Genomic DNA, 22,649 nt, shown 5'->3' with positions numbered 1-22,649 from the left:
TGCATTCACCTCCCTAACAACCCCATCCATAAGCAAATTAAACAACCATGGAGACATCACACACCCCTGCTGCAAACCTACATTCACTGAGAACCAATCACTTTCCTCTCTTCCTACACGTACACATGCCTTACATCCTCGATAAAAACTGTTCACTGCTTCTAACAACTTGCCTCCCACACCATATATTCTTAATACCTTCCACAGAGCATCTCTATCAACTCTATCATATGCCTTCTCCAGATCCATAAATGCTACATACAAATCCATTTGCTTTTCTAAGTATTTCTCACATACATTCTTCAAAGCAAACACCTGATCCACACATCCTCTACCACTTCTGAAACCACACTGCTCTTCCCCAATCTGATGCTCTGTACATGCCTTCACCCTCTCAATCAATACCCTCCCATACAATTTACCAGGAATACTCAACAAACTTATACCTCTGTAATTTGAGCACTCACTCTTATCCCCTTTGCCTTTGTACAATGGCACTATGCAAGCATTCCGCCAATCCTCAGGCACATCACCATGAGTCATACATACATTAAATAACCTTACCAACCAGTCAATAATACAGTCACCCCCTTTTTTAATAAATTCCACTGCAATACCATCCAAACCTGCTGCCTTGCCGGCTTTCATCTTCCGCAAAGCTTTTACTACCTCTTCTCTGTTTACCAAATCATTTTCCCTAACCCTCTCACTTTGCACACCACCTCGACCAAAACACCCTATATCTGCCACTCTATCATCAAACACATTCAACAAACCTTCAAAATACTCACTCCATCTCCTTCTCACATCACCACTACTTGTTATCACCTCCCCATTTGCGCCCTTCACTGAAGTTCCCATTTGCTCCCTTGTCTTATGCACTTTATTTACCTCCTTCCAGAACATCTTTTTATTCTCCCTAAAATTTAATGATACTCTCTCACCCCAACTCTCATTTGCCCTCTTTTTCACCTCTTGCACCTTTCTCTTGACCTCCTGTCACTTTCTTTTATACATCTCCCACTCAATTGCATTTTTTCCCTGCAAAAATCGTCCAAATGCCTCTCTCTTCTCTTTCACTAATAATCTTACTTCTTCATCCCACCACTCACTACCCTTTCTAATCAACCACCTCCCACTCTTCTCATGCCACAAGCATCTTTTGCGCAATCCATCACTGATTCCCTAAATACATCCCATTCCTCCCCCACTCCCCTTACTTCCATTGTTCTCACCTTTTTCCATTCTGTACTCAGTCTCTCCTGGTACTTCCTCACACAAGTCTCCTTCCCAAGCTCACTTACTCTCACCACCCTCTTCCCCCAACATTCACTCTTCTTTTCTGAAAACCCATACAAATCTTCACCTTAGCCTCCAGAAGATAATGATCAGACATCCCTCCAGTTGCACCTCTCAGCACATTAACATCCAAAAGTCTCTCTTTCGCGCGCCAGTCAATTAACAAGTAATCCAATAACGCTCTCTGGCCATCTCTCCTACTTACATATGTATACTTATGTATATCTCGCTTTTTAAACCAGGTATTCCCAATCACCAATCCTTTTTCAGCACATAAATCTACAAGCTCTTCACCATTTCCATTTACAACACTGAACACCCCATGTACACCAATTATTCCCTCAACTGCCACATTACTCACCTTTGCATTCAAATCACCCATCACTATAACCCGGTCTCGTGCATCAAAACCACTAACACACTCATTCAGCTGCTCCCAAAACCCTTGCCTCTCATGATCTTTCTTCTCATGCCTAGGTGCATATGCACCAATAATCACCCATCTCTCTCTATCAACTTTCAGTTTTACCCATATTAATCGAGAATTTACTTTCTTACATTCTATCACATACTCCTACAACTCCTGTTTCAGGAGTACTGCTACTCCTTCCCTTGCTCTTGTCCTCTCACTAACCCCTGACTTTACTCCCAAGACATTCCCAAACCACTCTTCCCCTTTACCCTTGAGCTTCCGTTTCACTCAGAGCCAAAACATCCAGGTTCCTTTCCTCAAACATACTACCTATCTCTCCTTTTTTCACATCTTGGTTACATCCACACACATTTAGACACCCCAGTCTAATAAATATAAATATAAATATAAATATGGGAACTTCAGTGAAGGGCGCAAATGGGGAGGTGATAACAAGTAGTGGTGATGTGAGAAGGAGATGGAGTGAGTATTTTGAAGGTTTGTTGAATGTGTTTGATGATAGAGTGGCAGATATAGGGTGTTTTAGTCGAGGCAGTGTGCAAAGTGAGAGGGTTAGGGAAAATGATTTGGTAAACAGAGAAGAGGTAGTAAAAGCTTTGCGGAAGATGAAAGCCGGCAAGGCAGCAAGTTTGGATGGTATTGTAGTGGAATTTATTAAAAAAGGGGGTGACTGTATTATTGACTGGTTGGTAAGGTTATTTAATGTATGTATGACTCATGGTGATGTGCCTGAGGATTGGTGGAATGCATGCATGGTGCCATTGTACAAAGGCAAAGGGGATAAGAGTGAGTGCTCAAATTACAGAGGTATAAGTTTGTTGAGTATTCCAGGTAAATTGTATGGGAGGGTATTGATTGAAAGGGTGAAGGCATGTACAGAGCATCAGATTGGGGAAGAGCAGTGTGGTTTCAGAAGTGGTAGAGGATGTGTGGATCAGGTGTTTGCTTTGAAGAATGTATGTGAGAAATACTTAGAAAAGCAAATGGATTTGTATGTAACATTTATGGATCTGGAGAAGGCATATGATAAGAGTTGATAGAGATGCTCTGTGGAAGGTATTAAGAATATATGGTGTGGGAGGAAAGTTGTTAGAAGCAGTGAAAAGTTTTTATCGAGGATGTAAGGCATGTGTACGTGTAGGAAGAGAGGAAAGTGATTGGTTCTCAGTGAATGTAGGTTTGCGGCAGGGGTGTGTAATGTCTCCATGGTTGTTTAATTTGTTTATGGATGGGGTTGTTAGGGAGGTGAATGCAAGAGTATTAGAAAGAGGGGCAAGTATGAAGTCTGTTCGGGATGAGAGAGCTTGGGAAGTGAGTCAGTTGTTGTTTGCTGATGATACAGCGCTGGTGGCTGATTCATGTGAGAAACTGCAGAAGCTGGTGACTGAGTTTGGTAAAGTGTGTGAAAGAAGAAAGTTAAGAGTAAATGTGAATAAGAGCAAGGTTATTAGGTACAGTAGGGTTGAGGGTCAAGTCAATTGGGAGGTAAGTTTGAATGGAGAAAAACTGGAGGAAGTAAAGTGTTTTAGATATCTGGGAGTGGATCTGGCAGCGGATGGAACCATGGAAGCGGAAGTGGATCATAGGGTGGGGGAGGAGGCGAAAATTCTGGAGCCTTGAAGAATGTGTGGAAGTCGAGAACATTATCTCGGAAAGCAAACATGGGTATGTTTGAAGGAATAGTGGTTCCAACAATGTTGTATGGTTGCGAGGCGTGGGCTATGGATAGAGTTGTGCACAGGAGGATGGATGTGCTGGAAATGAGATGTTTGAGGACAATGTGTGGTGTGAGGTGGTTTGATCGAGTAAGTAACGTAAGGGTAAGAGAGATGTGTGGAAATAAAAAGAGTGTGGTTGAGAGAGCAGAAGAGGGTGTTTTGAAATGGTTTGGGCACATGGAAAGAATGAGTGAGGTAAGATTGACCAAGAGGATATATGTGTCAGAAGTGGAGGGAACGAGGAGAAGTGGGAGACCAAATTGGAGGTGGAAAGATGGAGTGAAAAAGATTTTGTGTGATCGGGGCCTGAACATGCAGGAGGGTGAAAGGAGGGCAAGGAATAGAGTGAATTGGATCGATGTGGTATACTGGGGTTGACGTGCTGTCAGTGGATTGAATCAGGGCGTGTGAAGCATCTGGGGTAAACCATGGAAAGCTGTGTAGGTATGTATATTTGCGTGTGTGGACGTATGTATATACATGTGTATGGGGGTGGGTTGGGCCATTTCTTTCGTCTGTTTCCTTGCGTTACCTCGTAAACGCGGGAGACAGCGGCAAAAAAAAAAAGTATGTATGTATATGTACGTGTGGATGCGTATATGTATGTATATGAGTGGATGTCTTTTTCCTCATCTGTTTCCTGGTGTTACCTTGCTAATGCAGGAAACAGTAATCAAGCATGAAAAAAATTTTGCACTTTCAAATATCTTATATGATGGATCAAACAGAAAAAGTGATTACAGAATGCTCTAATGTGACTGTGAAAAACGAAGATATTAAAAGAATAGAGATCAGACAAAATCTAAAGAAATAAACAAACATTAACAAATTTTAAGGTAACATACATTGGAAAAAGGAATTTAGTAACTAAGGTGAAATGTTCTTTGAAGTTTGCAATGAAGAGTCGAAAAAAGGGTACCTCTAGTCTCAAAATCAAATGAAATGAGGGAAAAATTCTTTACTAAAGATGTAAAAAACAAAAGGAGCTTTGATGTTCAATGACAAAGAAGTATCGGTCACTCTAGTATGTCAGCATTTGCTAGGTATAAGAGAAAAAATTGAGTGTAAAGGCAAGTAAAACAGGATATGAAAGAACAAAGAAACTTTGAAAAGAATATGTGAACGAAGACGAAAGAAATCCAAAACTTTTTCATGAATCTATTGGAACATATTCTCAGTTAAAGAGCAGCTAATTAAGCTATGGGATTCAGTGGGAAGAACTGGAGATGATAATGTAAGGATATATAAAGAAGTATATTTTTTTTTTTTTTTTCGCTGTCTCCCGCGTTTGCGAGGTAGCGCAAGGAATCAGACGAAAGAAATGGCCCAACCCACCCCCATACACATGTATATACATACGTCCACACACGCAAATATACATACCTACACAGCTTTCCATGGTTTACCCCAGACGCTTCACATGCCTTGATTTAATCCACTGACAGCACGTCAACCCCGGTATACCACATCGCTCCAATTCACTCTATTCCTTGCCCTCCTTTCACCCTCCTGCATGTTCAGGCCCCGATCACACAAAATCTTTTTCACTCCATCTTTCCACCTCCAATTTGGTCTCCCTCTTCTCCTCGCTCCCTCCACCTCCGACACATATATTCTCTTGGTCAATCTTACCTCACTCATTCTCTCCATGTGCCCGAACCATTTCAAAACACCCTCTTCTGCTCTCTCAACCACGCTCTTTTTATTTCCACACATCTCTCTTACCCTTACGTTACTTACTCGATCAAACCACCTCACACCACACATTGTCCTCAAACATCTCATTTCCAGCACATCCATCCTCCTGCGCACAACTCTATCCATAGCCCACGCCTCGCAACCATACAACATTGTTGGAACCACTATTCCTTCAAACATACCCATTTTTGCTTTCCGAGATAATGTTCTCGACTTCCACACATTCTTCAAGGCTCCCAGAATTTTCGCCCCCTCCCCCACCCTATGATCCACTTCCGCTTCCATGGTTCCATCCGCTGCCAGATCCACTCCCAGATATCTAAAACACTTCACTTCCTCCAGTTTTTCTCCATTCAAACTCACCTCCCAATTGACTTGACCCTCAACCCTACTGTACCTAATAACCTTGCTCTTATTCACATTTACTCTTAACTTTCTTCTTTCACACACTTTACCAAACTCAGTCACCAGCTTCTGCAGTTTCTCACATGAATCAGCCACCAGCGCTGTATCATCAGCGAACAACAACTGACTCACTTCCCAAGCTCTCTCATCCCCAACAGACTTCATACTTGCCCCTCTTTCCAAAACTCTTGCATTCACCTCCCTAACAACCCCATCCATAAACAAATTAAACAACCATGGAGACATCACACACCCCTGCCGCAAACCTACATTCACTGAGAACCAATCACTTTCCTTTCTTCCTACACGTACACATGCCTTACATCCTCGATAAAAACTTTTCACTGCTTCTAACAACTTGCCTCCCACACCATATATTCTTAATATCTTCCACAAAGCATCTCTATCAACTCTATCATATGCCTTCTCCAGATCCATAAATGCTACATACAAATCCATTTGCTTTTCTAAGTATTTCTCACATACATTCTTCAAAGCAAACACCTGATCCACACATCCTCTACCACTTCTGAAACCACACTGCTCTTCCCCAATCTGATGCTCTGTACATGCCTTCACCCTCTCAATCAATATCCTCCCATATAATTTACCAGGAATACTCAACAAACTTATACCTCTGTAATTTGAGCACTCACTCTTATCCCCTTTGCCTTTGTACAATGGCACGATGCACGCATTCCGCCAATCCTCAGGCACCTCACCATGAGTCATACATACATTAAATAACCTTATCAACCAGTCAACAATACAGTCACCCCCTTTTTTAATAAATTCCACTGCAATACCATCCAAACCTGCTGCCTTGCCGGCTTTCATATTCCGCAAAGCTTTTACTACCTCTTCTCTGTTTACCAAATCATTTTCCCCAACCCTCTCACTTTGCACACCACCTCGACCAAAACACCCTATATCTGCCACTCTATCATCAAACACATTCAAAATACTCACTCCATCTCCTTCTCACATCACCACTACTTGTTATCACCTCCCCATTTGCGCCCTTCACTGAAGTTCCCATTTGCTCCCTTGTCTTACGCACTTTATTTACCTCCTTCCAGAACATCTTTTTATTCTCCCTAAAATTTAATGATACTCTCTCACCCCAACTCTCATTTGCCCTTTTTTTCACCTCATGCACCTTTCTCTTGACCTCCTGTCTCTTTCTTTTATACATCTCCCACTCAATTTCATTTTTTCCCTGCAAAAATCGTCCAAATGCCTCTCTCTTCTCTTTTACTAGTACTCTTACTTCTTCATCCCACCACTCACTACCCTTTCTAATCAACCCACCTCCCACTCTTCTCATGCCACAAGCATCTTTTGCGCAGTCCATTACTGATTCCCTAAATACATCCCATTCCTCCCCCACTCCCCTTACTTCCATTGTTCTCACCTTTTTCCATTCTGTACTCAGTCTCTCCTGGTACTTCCTCACACAAGTCTCCTTCCCAAGCTCACTTACTCTCACCACCCTCTTCACCCCATCATTCACTCTTCTTTTCTGAAAACCCATACAAATCTTCACCTTAGCCTCCACAAGATAATGATCAGACATCCCTCCAGTTGCACCTCTCAGCACATTAACATCCAAAAGTCTCTCTTTCGCACGCCTGTCAATTAACACGTAATCCAATAACGCTCTCTGGCCATCTCTCCTACTTACATAAGTATACTTATGTATATCTCGCTTTTTAAACCAGGTATTCCCAATCATCAGTCCTTTTTCAGCACATAAATCTACAAGCTCTTCACCATTTCCATTTACAACACTGAACACCCCATGTATACCAATTATTCCCTCAACTGCCACATTACTCACCTTTGCATTCAAATCACCCATCACTATAACCCGGTTTCGTGCATCAAAACCACTAACACACTCATTCAGCAGCTCCCAAAACACTTGCCTCTCATGATCTTTCTTCTCATGCCCGGGTGCATATGCATAAATTATACATTTCCTTTTTCCACAGCCAGAGGTTGAACCATTATGTGACATTCATTTTTTCATTCATTTCAAGCTAGAAGTTTCAGCTTTCTAAATTGTTTCTTACATTTTTCATATATATATATGTATGTGTGTGTGTGTGTATATGTGCGTATGTATGTGTATGTGTATATGTATATATATATGTATATTATCCCTGGGGATAGGGGTGAAAGAATACTTCCCACGTATTCCTCGAGTGTCGTAGAAAGCGACTAGAGGGGACGGGAGCGGGGGGCCAGAAATCCTCCCCTCCTTGTATTAACTTTCTAAAATGGGAAACAGAAGAAGGAGTCATTTACATAAGTATACTTATGTATATCTCGCTTTTTAAACCAGGTATTCCCAATCATCAGTCCTTTTTCAGCACATAAATCTACAAGCTCTTCACCATTTCCATTTACAACACTGAACACCCCATGTATACCAATTATTCCCTCAACTGCCACATTACTCACCTTTGCATTCAAATCACCCATCACTATAACCCGGTCTCGTGCATCAAAACCACTAACACACTCATTCAGCTGCTCCCAAAACACTTGCCTCTCATGATCTTTCTTCTCATGCCCAGGTGCATATGCACCAATAATCACCCATCTCTCTCCATCAACTTTCAGTCTTACCCATACTAATCGAGAATTTACTTTCTTACATTCTATCACATACTCCCACAACTCCTGTTTCAGGAGTATTGCTACTCCTTCCCTTGCTCTTGTCTTCTCACTAACCCCTGACTTTACTCCCAAGACATTCCCAAACCACTCTTCCCCTTTACCCTTGAGCTTCATTTCACTCAGAGCCAAAACATCCAGGTTCCTTTCCTCAAACATACTACCTATCTCTCCTTTTTTCACATCTTGGTTACATCCACACACATTTAGGCACCCCAATCTGAGCCTTCGAGGAGGATGAGCACTCCCCGCGTGACTCCTTCTTCTGTTTCCCATTTTAGAAAGTTAAAAAATACAAGGAGGGGAGGATTTCTGGCCCCCCGCTCCCGTAAGAAGTAAATTACAAGTTAAAAAGTGTTTCCACAGTGCATAACACCATAACCCCAATGCAAGCGAGATGGAATGTAAAGGTGGTTTTAGAAAGTAATGATTTCTTTATACTTGATAACCCTTTCCATGTTAGTGACGTAGTGCCACAAAGACAAAGAAAGGCCATGTCTGCTCACATCTATTCTCTAGCTGTCATGTGTAATGCACCGAAACCACAGCTCCCTATCCACAACCAAGCCCCACAGATATCTCTAAGGTTTACCCTGGCCACTTCACATGCCCTGGTTCAATCCACTGACAGCACGTCAACCCCAGTATAACGTATCATTCCAATTCACTGTATCTCATGCACGTCTTCACTCTCCTACATATCTAAGCCCCAATCGCATGAAATCATTTCCACCCCATCCTTTGATCTCCAATTTGATCCCTAAGCTCTCCTTGTTCCCTTCACTTGTCATAAATATATCCTTCTTATCAACTTTTCCTTACTTGTTCACTCCATAAGTCCAAACCATTTCAGCACACCCTCTTCTGCTCTCTCAACCACACTCTTCTTATTACCGCACATCTCTCTACCCTTTCATTACTTACTTGATCAAACCACCTCACACCATTTATTGTCCTTAAATATTTCATTTCCAACACATCCACCTTCCTACACACAACCTCATCTATAGAAATTTTGTCTGAAAAAGACATCAAAAGAACACTAAAGGATCTTGTACCATACAAGGCTCATAGTGCCAGTAATATTTCACCACATGTGCTCAAGATGTGTGCAGATACATCTGACAAACCCAGAAAAACTTCCAAGATGTTGCTGGAGAAAGACAAAGTACTAAGAAAGTGGAAAAGGGAAAATTTCATACTTATCTACATGAAAGGAGATGAGGAAGAGAGATTGAATCATGGACCAATCTCCTTGATGAGTGATCTATAAAGTTTTGGAAATGATAATCAAAGGAAATGTGGATGATTCTCCACAAGAGAAATTAACTAAGTGGGAGACAGCACAGTTTTAGGAAAAGGATGTAATGTGTAACTAACATCTTACATTTCTATGAAAGAGTGAGCTATGTCTAAGACAAATGGGATGGCTGGGTGTACTGTCTTTGTCTGAACTATCAGAAATCCTTTGATACCGTAGCTATTGAGAGGCTGGTTAAGAAGCTGGAAGGAATCAGGGGTAGGAAGGAATCAGGGGTAGACCCCTCTAATAGAGAGACTATCTAAGAGCAAGGGAACAAAGAACACATGTCAGAGAAGTCTTCTCAAAACGGATTGAGGTCACCAGAGGAGTGCAGAAGGGTACTGTTCTAAGACCTTTATCATTTTCTTATCTAAATGTGTGATTTGCTAGCATCCACAAAAGAACCCATACATTTTCAAAGGCTATGTCACACTTACATTTTGGTACTTTCGTCATCTCTCCTTTAGCCCTGTTACCATCAGCATAAGTCTGGGCATGGAATTGACAAGATTCCTGAAGTATTTTAGGACTATATTTTGGGTCCATAGGGTCCTGGATCTCCTGAATGAGGTGAGGCACTCAAGAGGTGCTGCAGGAAGTAAGCTTGACTCATCTGATTCCAGCAGTTCTCGATTGGATTAAGGCCTGGAGAGTTCCCAGGATACTCCAGCAGTAAATTCTTTTTTTTCTGATAACCAATTCATTACCTTTATAGCTTTCTGGCAGGGGCACTATCCTGCATAACGTGATCACAGTCATGAACCTAATAAAAAAGGAAGCAGATGGTCCTCTATCTCCTTAAAGTACAGCTCTCCATTCATTGTAGTGTGTTTAAGTAGGAAGTATAACCCTCTACTACCTATTGTACCACTAAAACAACCTCTAATCATCACATTATCTGGGTGTTTAATCATCTTCACCTTGAAATGAGAGTCATACCAGCTGGCACCCTCCAGCCTCCTCACCCTTCCCTGCCTTACGCCACTGCTGCTCACTCCAGTTTTTGCGTTTCATTGTAAATAGGAGTTGTTTGCATTTCAATTCTTTCACAAGCTGGGATATGGGAGCTGGCTTGTGAGAGGGAATGTGAAGGTCCTTATGCAGGCGTTGTTGAATAGTTCTTTATGGAACGTTTACTAAAAGTTTTGGATGGCTTTTCTAGAGTTTGGTGGCTGAAATGCAAGGCTACTAAAATACTTCTTGTATTAAGGGTATCAGTCAATCTAGAAGTTTTCCCTGAGTGACCAAGGATAGGTTTTGGTGGTAAGGTGACGTTGTCGGGAGGCCACGAGTTCCGACAAGCAGCCTCCTGGTCAGGTCTTCTAAGTACCCAAGTGCACCTAGAAATCTCACATATACTCAAATTTTCTTGTTTCCAAGTAAGAATTTGGGCTCTCTCCTCATTAGAAACGTAAGAGCCAACCATCTTGAAGCACAGGTGGAAGAAATACAGCACTCAAAATTGAAATTCCCCCCCCCCCCCCAAAAAAAAAGGAGAGAGAGAGAGAGAGAGAGAGAGAGAGAGAGAGAGAGAGAGAGAGAGAGAGAGAGAGAGAGAGAAAGAGAGAGAGAGAGAGAGAGAGAGAGAGAGAGAGAGAGAGAGAGAGAGAGAGAGAGAGAGAGAGAGAGAGAGAGAGAGAGAGTGAATGTGTGTGTGTGTGTGTGTGTGTGTGTGTGTGTGTGTGTGTCCTCACCTAAAGATAGCCTGAGGTGCACTGACGCAAGCTGCTGGTGCTCATACTATTAGAATCATTAACCTAAATGACCAGATAAACAATGATTTCACTCTTAGACTGTCATATACTATTACCCATAATAAAGCTTAGACATGCATCACCTTTGAAAATATATGGGGGGGGGGGCAGTCAAGTTCTTTTTGCAGACACTATAGAAGGTATGGAATCCTATCTGACTATGTATACGGGTGAGGCAAAAGTCACAAGGGAAGTGAATGCGTGGATGGTGGTATCAACTTACATGGGGACAATGAGAAACTCCAAACTTGGTCTGATACATGGTTGATGAAATTCAACCCAAGTAAATTCAAAATAATGAGGATGGGTTACAGCAAAAGGACTTTTTATGATTATCATTTAGCAGGAAATAAGCTACCAGAAACTGTGCGAGAGAGACTTGTGAGTCAAAAATGTCCCTAACCTGTCGCCTGAGTCCTGCCATTGGAGAATAGTTAAGAAGACCAACTGTCTACTAGCAAATACAGCTTTCAAATTTATGGATAAGGAGGTATTCAGCAAGCTCTTCATATCCTACATAAAGCTAAAACTAGAATATGCTTCTAAAGTTTAGTCACCACTCCTAAAGAGGCACCAAAAACTGACAGAGAAGGTCCAGAGGAAAACAACAAAGATGGTACCAAAACTTACAGAGCTGAGTTACGGGGAATGGCTAGAGGCTTTACATTTTTCCCACACACGAAAGGAAAAGAGTGAGGGGTGATCTGATCACAACCTTCAAGTTTTGAAAACAGATTCATAACACAAAAAGTGAACATTTTTTAAGGACAGGATAGGCCAATCAGAGAATACAAGAAATCATTCAAGAAACTTGCTACAAAGGACGTGAAGAAGTGCTCTAATAGCATAAAAGTGGTAAATGAAAAGGAACAAAATGAATGTAAACATGGTAAATGCTGACACAATACATAAATTCAAAATGTTTTCTGATAGCTGAGAATGTTCATGAGATGATGCTCCAAAAGTGTAAACTCCCTCCCCACACAGTACAAATAGGTTATTACAGATATGTAATTACGCTTAACACTGGGTGAATGAGGTACCTATAGCATGCCAACAGCTCTGCATAAATGTTTACAATCATTATCAATTTGTAACACTTTTTATCTTACAATGATGTTTTTCATTTTGTTCATGAATCAATGTTCTAAAATATCTTATACACCAATTAGAAAATCTTACGCTAATATCATCATTACAGTAAGTTTGTTGAGATGTACAATACCACTAGCACTTAAATTCCACAGCAATGACAGAAAGTAGTTGGCCAATCTTATAACCAGCCACCATGCCAGTCACTTAAAATAGCTTCACCTTTATCACTTAAACTCTAAACTCTACAACTGCATTTCTGAAGGTGAAGCTCTTTCTCCAACCCTCTTCAATCTCTTCCTACTTGAGTTCCCATTACCTTCAACAAAGCACAACATGAAAGGCCTTTCAATAAGTACACAACTTAACAATCACATCACAACACCCTGACACCACAGTAGCAACAACATGATGCACTAGATTACACAATTAAAACAAAGGCTCAACTAAAACAAAAAGTCTAATTCTCCACAAATATCTTCAATCACTCTTTTACCCCTAAACAGACATGAATCCAGCCCACCCCCGCTAATTCACTTTGAACTGACAATCAATCCCACTGGACATCATCCATCCCTACATTACAGCACTTGCTGATCCAGTACAGCCCAGGACCCTTCATACCCAACATGCAACTACCACAGTGAAGACAATTAACATTTACTTCTTTAGCAATTCGCACTTTCCCCACATAAACACCCACATAACATCATTACACTTTGACTGATGGTCCCATCCAGTGAACATGGCCAGCTAGCTTCCTGAATGCTGTGGGAGTTCCATAGTGATACAAAGGATTCCTGAGGCAGAAAGTAAATATGCAATCAATGTGTGAAGCTGTTTTTGGTCTTGCATTATTTTACTTACATGTATTTGCTCATAAATGACTACTCTATAATTCTATATTCACCAAATAGTAAATCTCATATCATTTCAATAATAAAGTTAGTTTGATGAAATATATGCTAACTCTAGTGCACAAATGTTTATAGTAATTTCAAATTTGTGACAGCATATCTGGTTTTACATTGCTTTTTTTCAACATGCAATTATTCATAAATGATTGCTCTAAAATATCATATAAACCAATTAATAAAACTTAAACCACAATCACCATTACAAAGTATCATTTGTTGACTGTCACTACAAATATATTATACTGGAATGAGATGCAGAGAGGGAATGGGCCAGGGAAGGCAAAGGTGTGCTAAATCCAATACAAGAATATCCTTTACCATAATGCATGGTAAAGGATGGTACATATTTTAAACTATAACATATGCCTATAGATCAAGAAATAGTTACTATGGACTGAAAAACTGATCTTTAGTTAAAACTTTTGACACTTGCATCCAGTGCTTGCCAGCAAAAGCATTTTGATGATGCATATCAAATTAATCCAGTGCAAGTATTTACTAATAACCCAACCAATGCGCAAAATTCACCAAGAAAAGCTTCACACATTACTGCAGTCCTAACATTTACAGCACAAAAATGGATGGCAGATAAAATATCTGAAGAAAACCCTATCCTAATTGTCAAAAAAAGTGACATAAAACATACAGTGCCAGTGGAAAAAACTGGCATGCCCTACTTACAGTGCAATGTAACATATAAAAATATCAAGAAACAAGATAAAACAGGTACTACCCCACCACCTTAGTACTCTGTATGATGTTATGATGTTCCTTGGCCTTAATACAATCCTGAAGGTGCTTGGGAACAGGTGCTGCAAGATGCTGAGGGCATGTTGGGTCAAGGTTGTCCCAAATATCCTGGATGGTGGCCTGGAGCTTAGGAATGCTGGATTTATCCTGCCCACACAACTATGACTTTATAATCAACCACAAGTTCTCAACATGGTTGAAGTCAGGCTAGTTACCTGGCCAGTCCTGAATGTATGTCACACAACAAAATGAAAACAAAATGAAAACCAGTCACATATTAATCTAGCAGTGGGGCACAATGCACTGTCTTGCATAAAAATATCACAGCCAGTCTACTCAAAACAGTCAGGAAATTCATCACACAACAGCTCCAGGTGTTGATTCTGATTCATAGTCACATTTCAAGGTCAAAACACAAGACTTTCAACACCATTACAGCAAAAAGCCCCCCAAACCATTAGCGAGTCTAAATATTTTACAGATGCTAGAATGTACTTAGGGTCATACAGATAACTAACTGGCCTCCAGGACACTTTGCCTATATGACTGCCAGTGACATCAAATGTAGCTTCACCAGACCACAACATTCTTCTATTTTTTGTTGGGCCACTGCAAATATTTCTTGACAAATGCAAGTCTATTCTTGCACTGGCAGTCTGTCAAGTGGTTTCTTAGGAGGCATACACCTCTTGAATTTCAAGTGATCATGAACCCAGCTACAAATAATATGTACAGACACATGACCAAATAGCCTAGGTTTGTCTTCCTTTAACTGTCATGCTGAAATACATGGATTCTTGTCTACCTGAAGCTGGATAATCTTCCGAGTGCATTGGGAAGTGATATGAGGTCATCCAGGTCGTTTCTTCTGAGCAGGAATGTCAATGCCACCACCATGAACAAAGAGCTTTGTAGTGCCAGCCATGTAGATTCAGCTACTTCTTTATTACACTGCACTACCTTGTACAAGGATACAATAGCAGCAATATCCTCTTTGTATAAGTCCTTAGGGCTAGGCATTGCAACAAAAACCCACCACAAAGCACACATGGGTTGGGTAAAAAAGCTCATGTCAGGACAACAGAAAAAACATCTACCCACCACGATAGCTAGACTGACCACCATCTGTTGTTACCCCAGAGGTCCACCCCTCCCCACCAACTTCCATGAGCTACCCCAGTATTTTTCCACATTTCAGTAATGTTTTAGGAGTATGATACTATCTGGTGAAAAAGACATGCGCAGGCCCTATCATGCCAATTTTTTCTGCAAGGACTGTAGACAGGAAGGTAAAACTTCATTCCTGTATGATAATTGATGACCCTAGGCAGTGCTATAATCTGCTATGATCATTTCAATAATCTTAACCACCAGTACTAAATAATGATGATTCTTGGGAAATAAAGTGTCTGAATTGAATCATACCAAGAGCAAAAATTCCATTGCTAGATTTCTCTTCCTTGCTAATCTAAGAACTTAATTTACTGGCATTGCTTGAATGTGCAATGTTAATTTACAGTATAAACATAAGAGGTCAATCTGCCCAATTCAACTTCAAAATTTTTATTTCTTCCTCGTAATGAAACCTTCCATACCACTCAACATAAAAATTATTCTAATAACTGATCAATATCTGTGATGACCACAATACCAGGATAAATGTGATTTGCACACATTTATGAAACATGATCAGTGAATCCTTTTTTACTGTATCACAAATGATAAAAGTTACATCCATGGCCACCGATTCAAAAGATCTTACTGTCAATCTCTTACAAAATATGATAAAAAACTATAATAAAAACTTTTCCTACCAATAAAACAATAATTTTACATTCCTTATTTTTCAGTCATTCAGAATTTTGGATACAAATACTGCAAGGTGAACTATAGATTACACTACATATTCAATATTCAACAGACAAAAAAGTGTTGTACAACTAACTTAGAATGGCATCATCAACAAGTTCCTGACAGATCATCTGAGCCATCACATCAAGGGTCTCTGGTGATGCAAGTGATGTTAATATGTTTCCATCTATCCCAACACGGCCACCGCCACCACCACCTCCTGCTTGAACCATCCAGCCAGTAGTATTTGTTACCTAAAATACAGGAATGGGTTAAAAATTTGTCCTTTCACACATACTGTGAAACAAAACAGCATACTTTCATTTCAGAGGTAGACAAAGTTATCACAAAGCAATCTTCTGGCCCAAGGTATCAAATCAACTTTACCCATATGAGTTCTGGAACTAAAAGTCTCGCAAGTTCCTTAAACCTCTAGCACTTATGGGAAATCAAACTGCAGGTGACAATCAATCAGTTTCACACACACATGCCAAAATTACATGGCTAAGCATAGTAAAATTCATATTTCATGCCTGTTAAAAAAGACTGATAACCAATTAATAAAAATTCTAGATCATGCATATCTGTCATTACACAGGGTTTGTACACCTATCAAAGTAGTAAAATTCATACCTTTTTCAAGCCCTAAGACCACATTTCAACCCATATTGATTAAAAGTGTTCCTCGGAGAATGTAAGCATCACCAATTCCAAAGAACTATAATTTCACCATCTACATTTACAGCATCAATTTTAGACAGTTATTAAAAATCTAAAGGGATAACAGGATGAGAACTTGAATATTTATCACTGGACAATATTTTCTGACCCTAGGGAAATTCAAACCAAACCTGTAATTTTTCTGCATTTTTTTATTAATCCTTTTAGACCTGAATTTTTAATCTGCAAAAATTACTTATTCAAAAATTTGCAGACCCGTATGAACCCTGATTTAAGTAAACTAATTAACACCATCTCAGACTCTGTGCATGTGGACACACAACTTAAAATGATGCTTTACAAAAAAAGAAAGGAAAAATCTTTCAACTTATCAAAAATGAACTAACAAGTAAAACAAACATGAAAACAAAATCACTGCTTTACCTGTAATACCACAACTGTAATAAAACAATTTAGTAAAACTAAAGATATCTATAATAAAACCAATTCTAAAACTAATTTTTGCAACCAAAAGCACCTATGTTGCACTATTGCAGCAAGCCATTTCAATGATAGCTATAACCTACCTGTTCTCTGTGACTTGGTTTGGTCATCCCTTTCCCTACACCACCTGCTCTGCAACCCTTCCCACCCCCACCTCCTCCTCCTCCTCCTCCTCTTCCTCCCCCTCCTCCTCCTCCTCCTCCTCCTCCCCCAGCACCTCCACCTCCACTTCTGGATGACCAAACTTCACTTTGTCCTCGTGTGCGCACCGTACTGTAAGGCAAATATCTTTATTACATTATCAGTCATGAAAAGCTAATTACTAAAGTATTAGATCAATTTGTATCAAGTCACGCACAAGCCATCAAATAAGGAAAGCGAACACAGATCCCACTCTCCAAAACATAAATTATGTTCACAAAACACTAGTACTACAAAAACATGGGTAGTGTACTGATGTAATATGTATATACCAAGCTCTATTAGTTAAGCATCACAATTTGCATTACAAAATGGCATTAATGCAAAGCAAATTTCATTATCCTAAACAATATACTCTACCCAAATCAAATACTCTTTAAATATATACTTGAAACAAATGGTTAATAATTTCACAATGATCACAACCGAAGCAAGATATGAATTAGATAATATTACATTGCATATTCCAGTACCTGTACATAACCACTGGGAACGGACACATTCCATCCCAAAAAATAAATGCACCAAATGAATATTCTTCATTTCATCAGTTTTCTATGTTTCATCTCAATGAAGGCAGCAAAAGCAGAACCAACACTGTCATAGCTCTTGTATCAATCCTTAGATTTAGGAAACAAATGCAACAGTATCCAAAAGCAAAGCATGAATATTTGGGTAAAAAACATCATGTGTCTTGATTGATGAATGGAACTATGTAAATTGGAAATAAAGCACACACAAAAAGTACACCATCAACATAAAAATTGGAAAAAAAAAAAAAGCACACAGAAAAAGTACATCATCAACATAATAATAATTTCTGAGAATTAATAACAAGCCCCAGCTTTAAAAAATGACCAATTCAAAAAGCAACATGCTTTAAATATGCATTGACAGGCAGTGAATGCTAGTCGCTAGTTGGAGTAATTGTGTTTACTTGAAGAAAAATGCCACAGCAAAACTGGAAGTGCTAAATACCTGTACCAGGGTTCCAAAACCTTTTTATACTGAAGGACTTGAGTGAAATTTAGAGAAAAGGTGGACACCAAAGTAGCCAATTAGTTAACTCAAATGAATATAAAAGTGTATAAGTACAAAAAGAAAAACAAAACCATAATGTATTTTATTTCTAAAAAATTGCATTATACAGGTACACCACAGAATTTCTGGCAACTGATAGTTCGGCACCTCCTTTAGTCCAGACAAAATTACATGAGGGAACCTGAAATTACTGCGACCACCAGACTAGTTTACTGGGTGGGCACAGATGGTGTTGTGTGTAGGGTGCGCTTATTTACATTCTTTACACTGCACTCGTTGGTGGTGATACCACAATTCTGTGAGATTCTCAGCTTATTTTGCTTAAATTTAACCCTAGCTATGAATTCTAAGACATAAAACGGTCAGTCATGGTGTCAAACATAAACACCAGTCCACATCGATCCAAGATAAAGTAAAACCGTTGAAAAAATGGACTGTGGTGTTTCAGTGCGTAAGTTGTGTGACATCTATAGTATTGGTTCATCAACTGTTTATGATATAAAGAAGCAAAGGGAGAAAATGTTGAAATTCTATGCAGACAGCGATTCCAAGAAGCAAATGACGATTAGAAAAACTATGAAAGATGGTAAGAGTACTGAGCACGATCGAGTGATGATGAATGGTTTCGACAGCATCAGAGTGATGGAATGGACTTGTCAGGTAGCATGATGATGGACTAGGACAAGTTGTTCCATAAAGAACTTAAATTGCAACATGATCGTGACTATCGTGAAAAGTGGCTTCAAAGATTCAAGAAGCATCATGGAATTTCCATGAATAAAGTGTGCGGAGAAAGGCGGTCTGCAAACCACAAAGGAGCTGCTGAATATTAGACACATGGGAGATGTATAATTAGTGGGTTAGAGGTGTGTTGATGAATTATTATTGTGTGACCACAGTTGGTCTGGCAAAGTGGTTAATCCAGCAAGCCTTAGGAACTAAAAATGCAGGAAAATCGGTGGTGTACCTGTACTTACAAACATTACTAGCACAAGACATGACAGCATTTCTGCCAACATGTCAATTTAGGGTGCAAGATGAGGTGGTTATTCACAAAAAGTCATTAACATGGGAATCAATTAGTTTTACTTGCACTCTGATTCTATGCACTTCATAATTGAGAGAGAGACTTACAAAGGCATGCTGATCCACAATTAAAATTAATCTTCACAACAACAGCTGTTCATTTATCCCAAAATATTCCAATTGTCATCATCTTTTATCACTGTCACTTCCTAAGTTTAAATTTCTTACTCATGTTCTACTTCAATCTAAAGTCATTTCCCAACAGAAGCAACAATTTCAGAAGCATCAGTTGCATTCATAAGATTTACAAAAATCTTCATAATTAGTTTTACATAATTAAACTGTTGAAATCTCTTATCGAATGATTGCAAGGCATTTCAGCATGTGGCCTACAAAGGACCAGATCTAACTCACTCTTGCTGTGGCTTACAGAGGACCAGATCTAACTCACTCTTGCTGTGGCCTACAAAGGACCAAATCTAACTCACTCTTGCCAACCTTCAAAACTTTCAGTATTCTGAAGTGATTTCTTGGTCAGGTGTGATTTCTGTAAAGCCAATCACAATTTACCACACTTACTGGACTGTGAGTTAAACTTGAAATTCTAAATTCAAACTGCTCAGTTCTGGAGTTACTCCATTGTGAAAAGCAAAATTCTTTGACCAAAACTTGTCTCTATGCTGCAAATAATGCTCATTTCTGGAGTTCAGAAATTCCTTTATCTATCTTCTAGAAACCTTGCAAATATCCTTTCTCTTTACCAAGCCTTCTAATTGTACATAGTATTAGATCTTCTTAATAACTGGTTCCTATGTTCTCAAAAATCTTTATAAAATCTCTGGATTGATCAGAGAAGACCTTTCTTGTTATGAATTAAGGAAACCTCTCTCATTTTGTCATCTTCATAGTCCCATGATCCTTTTTACAGAATCCTATCCATCACCATAATTCCAGGATCCTTTTATGAGAATCCTATAGCAATATGAGAGTATGCCAAGTCTCTTGGTTAGTTCCAAGGGTTTCAGAAAGTAGAGATATCAAGGTTCTGTCAGTGATGCTCTAGTGATAAGCATCTGTGGATAGAAAGTGCTGTCTTTACTGGGATGTTAACATCAAAAGTAGAACGGGTCATGTATAGGGTCTTTTCATTGTTAATACTCAGCAAGCTCCTATGTCATATGATTACTGTGTGGTTGCTGGTAACTCAAGGGAGGGTAATTTTGATAACTGTTCCTTTTCCAACATCTTCAAGCTTTGAAACTATCTACCCTCTAATATCCTTCCCAATATCTATGAAATGGCACATTCTACGATAGGTTTTTCACTTCCCTTAAATTCTGTATACTTTCCCATGTCTTTTCTTTTACCCTCTCCAAATCCTCTCTATATTTCAGTGAAGGCCCAGCCTTGATGTGGATTTTAGTCCACAACTGGAGCCTCAAACATAAGAAAAAAAGCTTGTGGTGCTGGGCAGTTGCCATACCTGAAACATGACATTTGTTTCTCTCGGTGGTATGGTTTCACAAGGGTGTATTTTGGGAGCCGGATGTTGAAAATGATGTTTGGAAGTAAATGTGTGTTTGGCAAGTAATACATCCATGAATGTGCTTGACAGTACTGTATTAGTACTGGTTAATGTAGGGGAAATTTGGATGTATTTAGATTAATGAAATTTGAGGCTGGGATATCGTCTATTATCTCTGAATGATAGTACTTACAAGTATCCATGATGAGATTTTTGCAATGACAACAAACTAACAAAGTGTTCACCACCTGACCACTTCCCTTGCTCACTGAATATGCCAACTTTTTCAGCAGCTACTCCAATGGTGTACTTATTTCATATCAGGTCATCCAGTATTGTCTTTCACCATGAGTCTAAACTTCTTTGAATGTTTCTGTAATCCAACCATATAAATTTCTTAGATTACCAGATATCACTTAAACCTCCTCCCTAGGCAGCTCTGTATCTTTGTTAAACCATTTTATTGTGTTTCTAAGAATCGCTTTTGATTTAACTATACTGCATTTTCCTTGCATAGCTGCTTTCATGTTAAATTTCTTTTTTTCTAATCCTTTCATTTGTTGCCAAGCATATAATATCCACTTCGCATTCCAGACTGTGAAGCTCCAGCTCTTTTAATCTTTTGTAGTGGTTCACACACTCCAATCCACTTGTTTTATTGACGCTCCTCGACTTACGATGTGGTTATGTTCTGATAAACCCATCTTAAGTTGAAAATATTTATTTATTTATTCTGCTTTGTCGCTGTCTCCCGCGTTAAGGAGGTAGCGCAAGGAAATGAAAGAATGGCCCAACCTACCGACATACACATGTATATACATACACGTCCACACACGCAACTATACATACCTATACATCTCAATGTATACATATATATACACACAAACAGACATATACATATATAAACATGTACATAATTCACACTGTCTGCCTTTATTTATTCCCATCGCCACCTCGCCACACATGGAATAACAACACCCTCCCCCTTCATGTGTGCGAGGTAGCGCTAGGAAAAGACAACAAAGGCCCCATTCGTTCACATTCAGTCTCTAGCTGTCATGTAATAATGCACCGAAACCACAGCTCCCTTTCCACATCCAGGCCCCACACAACTTTCCATGGTTTACCCCAGACACTTCACATGCCCTGGTTCAATCCATCAACAGCACATCAACCCCAGTATACCACATCGTTCCAATTCACTCTATTCCTTGCACGCCTTTCACCCTCCTGCATGTTCAAGCCCCGATCACTCAAAATCTTTTTCACTCCATCTTTCCATCTCCAATTTGGTCTCCCACTTCTCCTCGTTCCCTCCACCTCTAACACATATATCCTCTTGGTCAATCTTTCCTCACTCATTCTCTCCATGTGCCAAACCATTTCAAAACACCATCTTCTGCTCTCTCAACCACACTCTTTTTATTTCCACACATCTCTCTTACCCTTACATTACTTACTCGACCAAACCACCTCACACCACATATTGTCCTCAAACATCTCATTTCCAGCACATCCACCCTCCTCCACACAACTCTATCCATAGCCCACGCCTCACAACCATACAACATTGTTGGAACCACTATTCCTTCAAACATACCCATTTTTGCTTTCCGAGATAATGTTCTAGACTTCCAAATATTCTTGAAGGCTCCCAGAATTTTCGCCCCTCCCCCACCCTATGATTCACTTCCGCTTCCATGGTTCCATCCGCTGCCAGATCCACTCCCAGACATCTAAAACACTTTACTTCCTCCAAATTTTCTCCATTCAAACTTACCTCCCAATTG

At 39.7% G+C, this 22,649-nt stretch overlaps 1 protein-coding gene across 6 annotated transcripts in view; it reads right to left on the bottom strand.

Moving 5' to 3' along the window:
• Sgf11 (SAGA associated factor 11kDa) overlaps positions 1–22,649 on the bottom strand; it is a 431,536-nt gene that overhangs the window by 260,959 nt on the left and 147,928 nt on the right. For 5 of the 6 annotated variants that reach the window (XM_071663261.1, XM_071663260.1, XM_071663262.1 and 2 more), the window contains one exon: positions 15,997–16,156. In XM_071663261.1, the coding sequence (XP_071519362.1) occupies positions 15,997–16,135 (139 nt within the window). In that variant the 5' untranslated portion in view covers positions 16,136–16,156. Of the gene's footprint in view, positions 1–15,996; positions 16,157–17,149; positions 17,208–22,649 lie in introns of those variants that run through there. The other variant, XM_071663259.1, reaches the window with a different exon arrangement.

This window comes from Panulirus ornatus, chromosome 7 (genome assembly GCF_036320965.1).
Source record: "Panulirus ornatus isolate Po-2019 chromosome 7, ASM3632096v1, whole genome shotgun sequence".
Taxonomy (NCBI): Eukaryota; Metazoa; Arthropoda; class Malacostraca; order Decapoda; family Palinuridae; genus Panulirus; species Panulirus ornatus.
The sequence above is the reverse complement of the archived record's forward strand: the minus strand, read 5'-3'. Positions and strand labels throughout refer to the sequence as shown.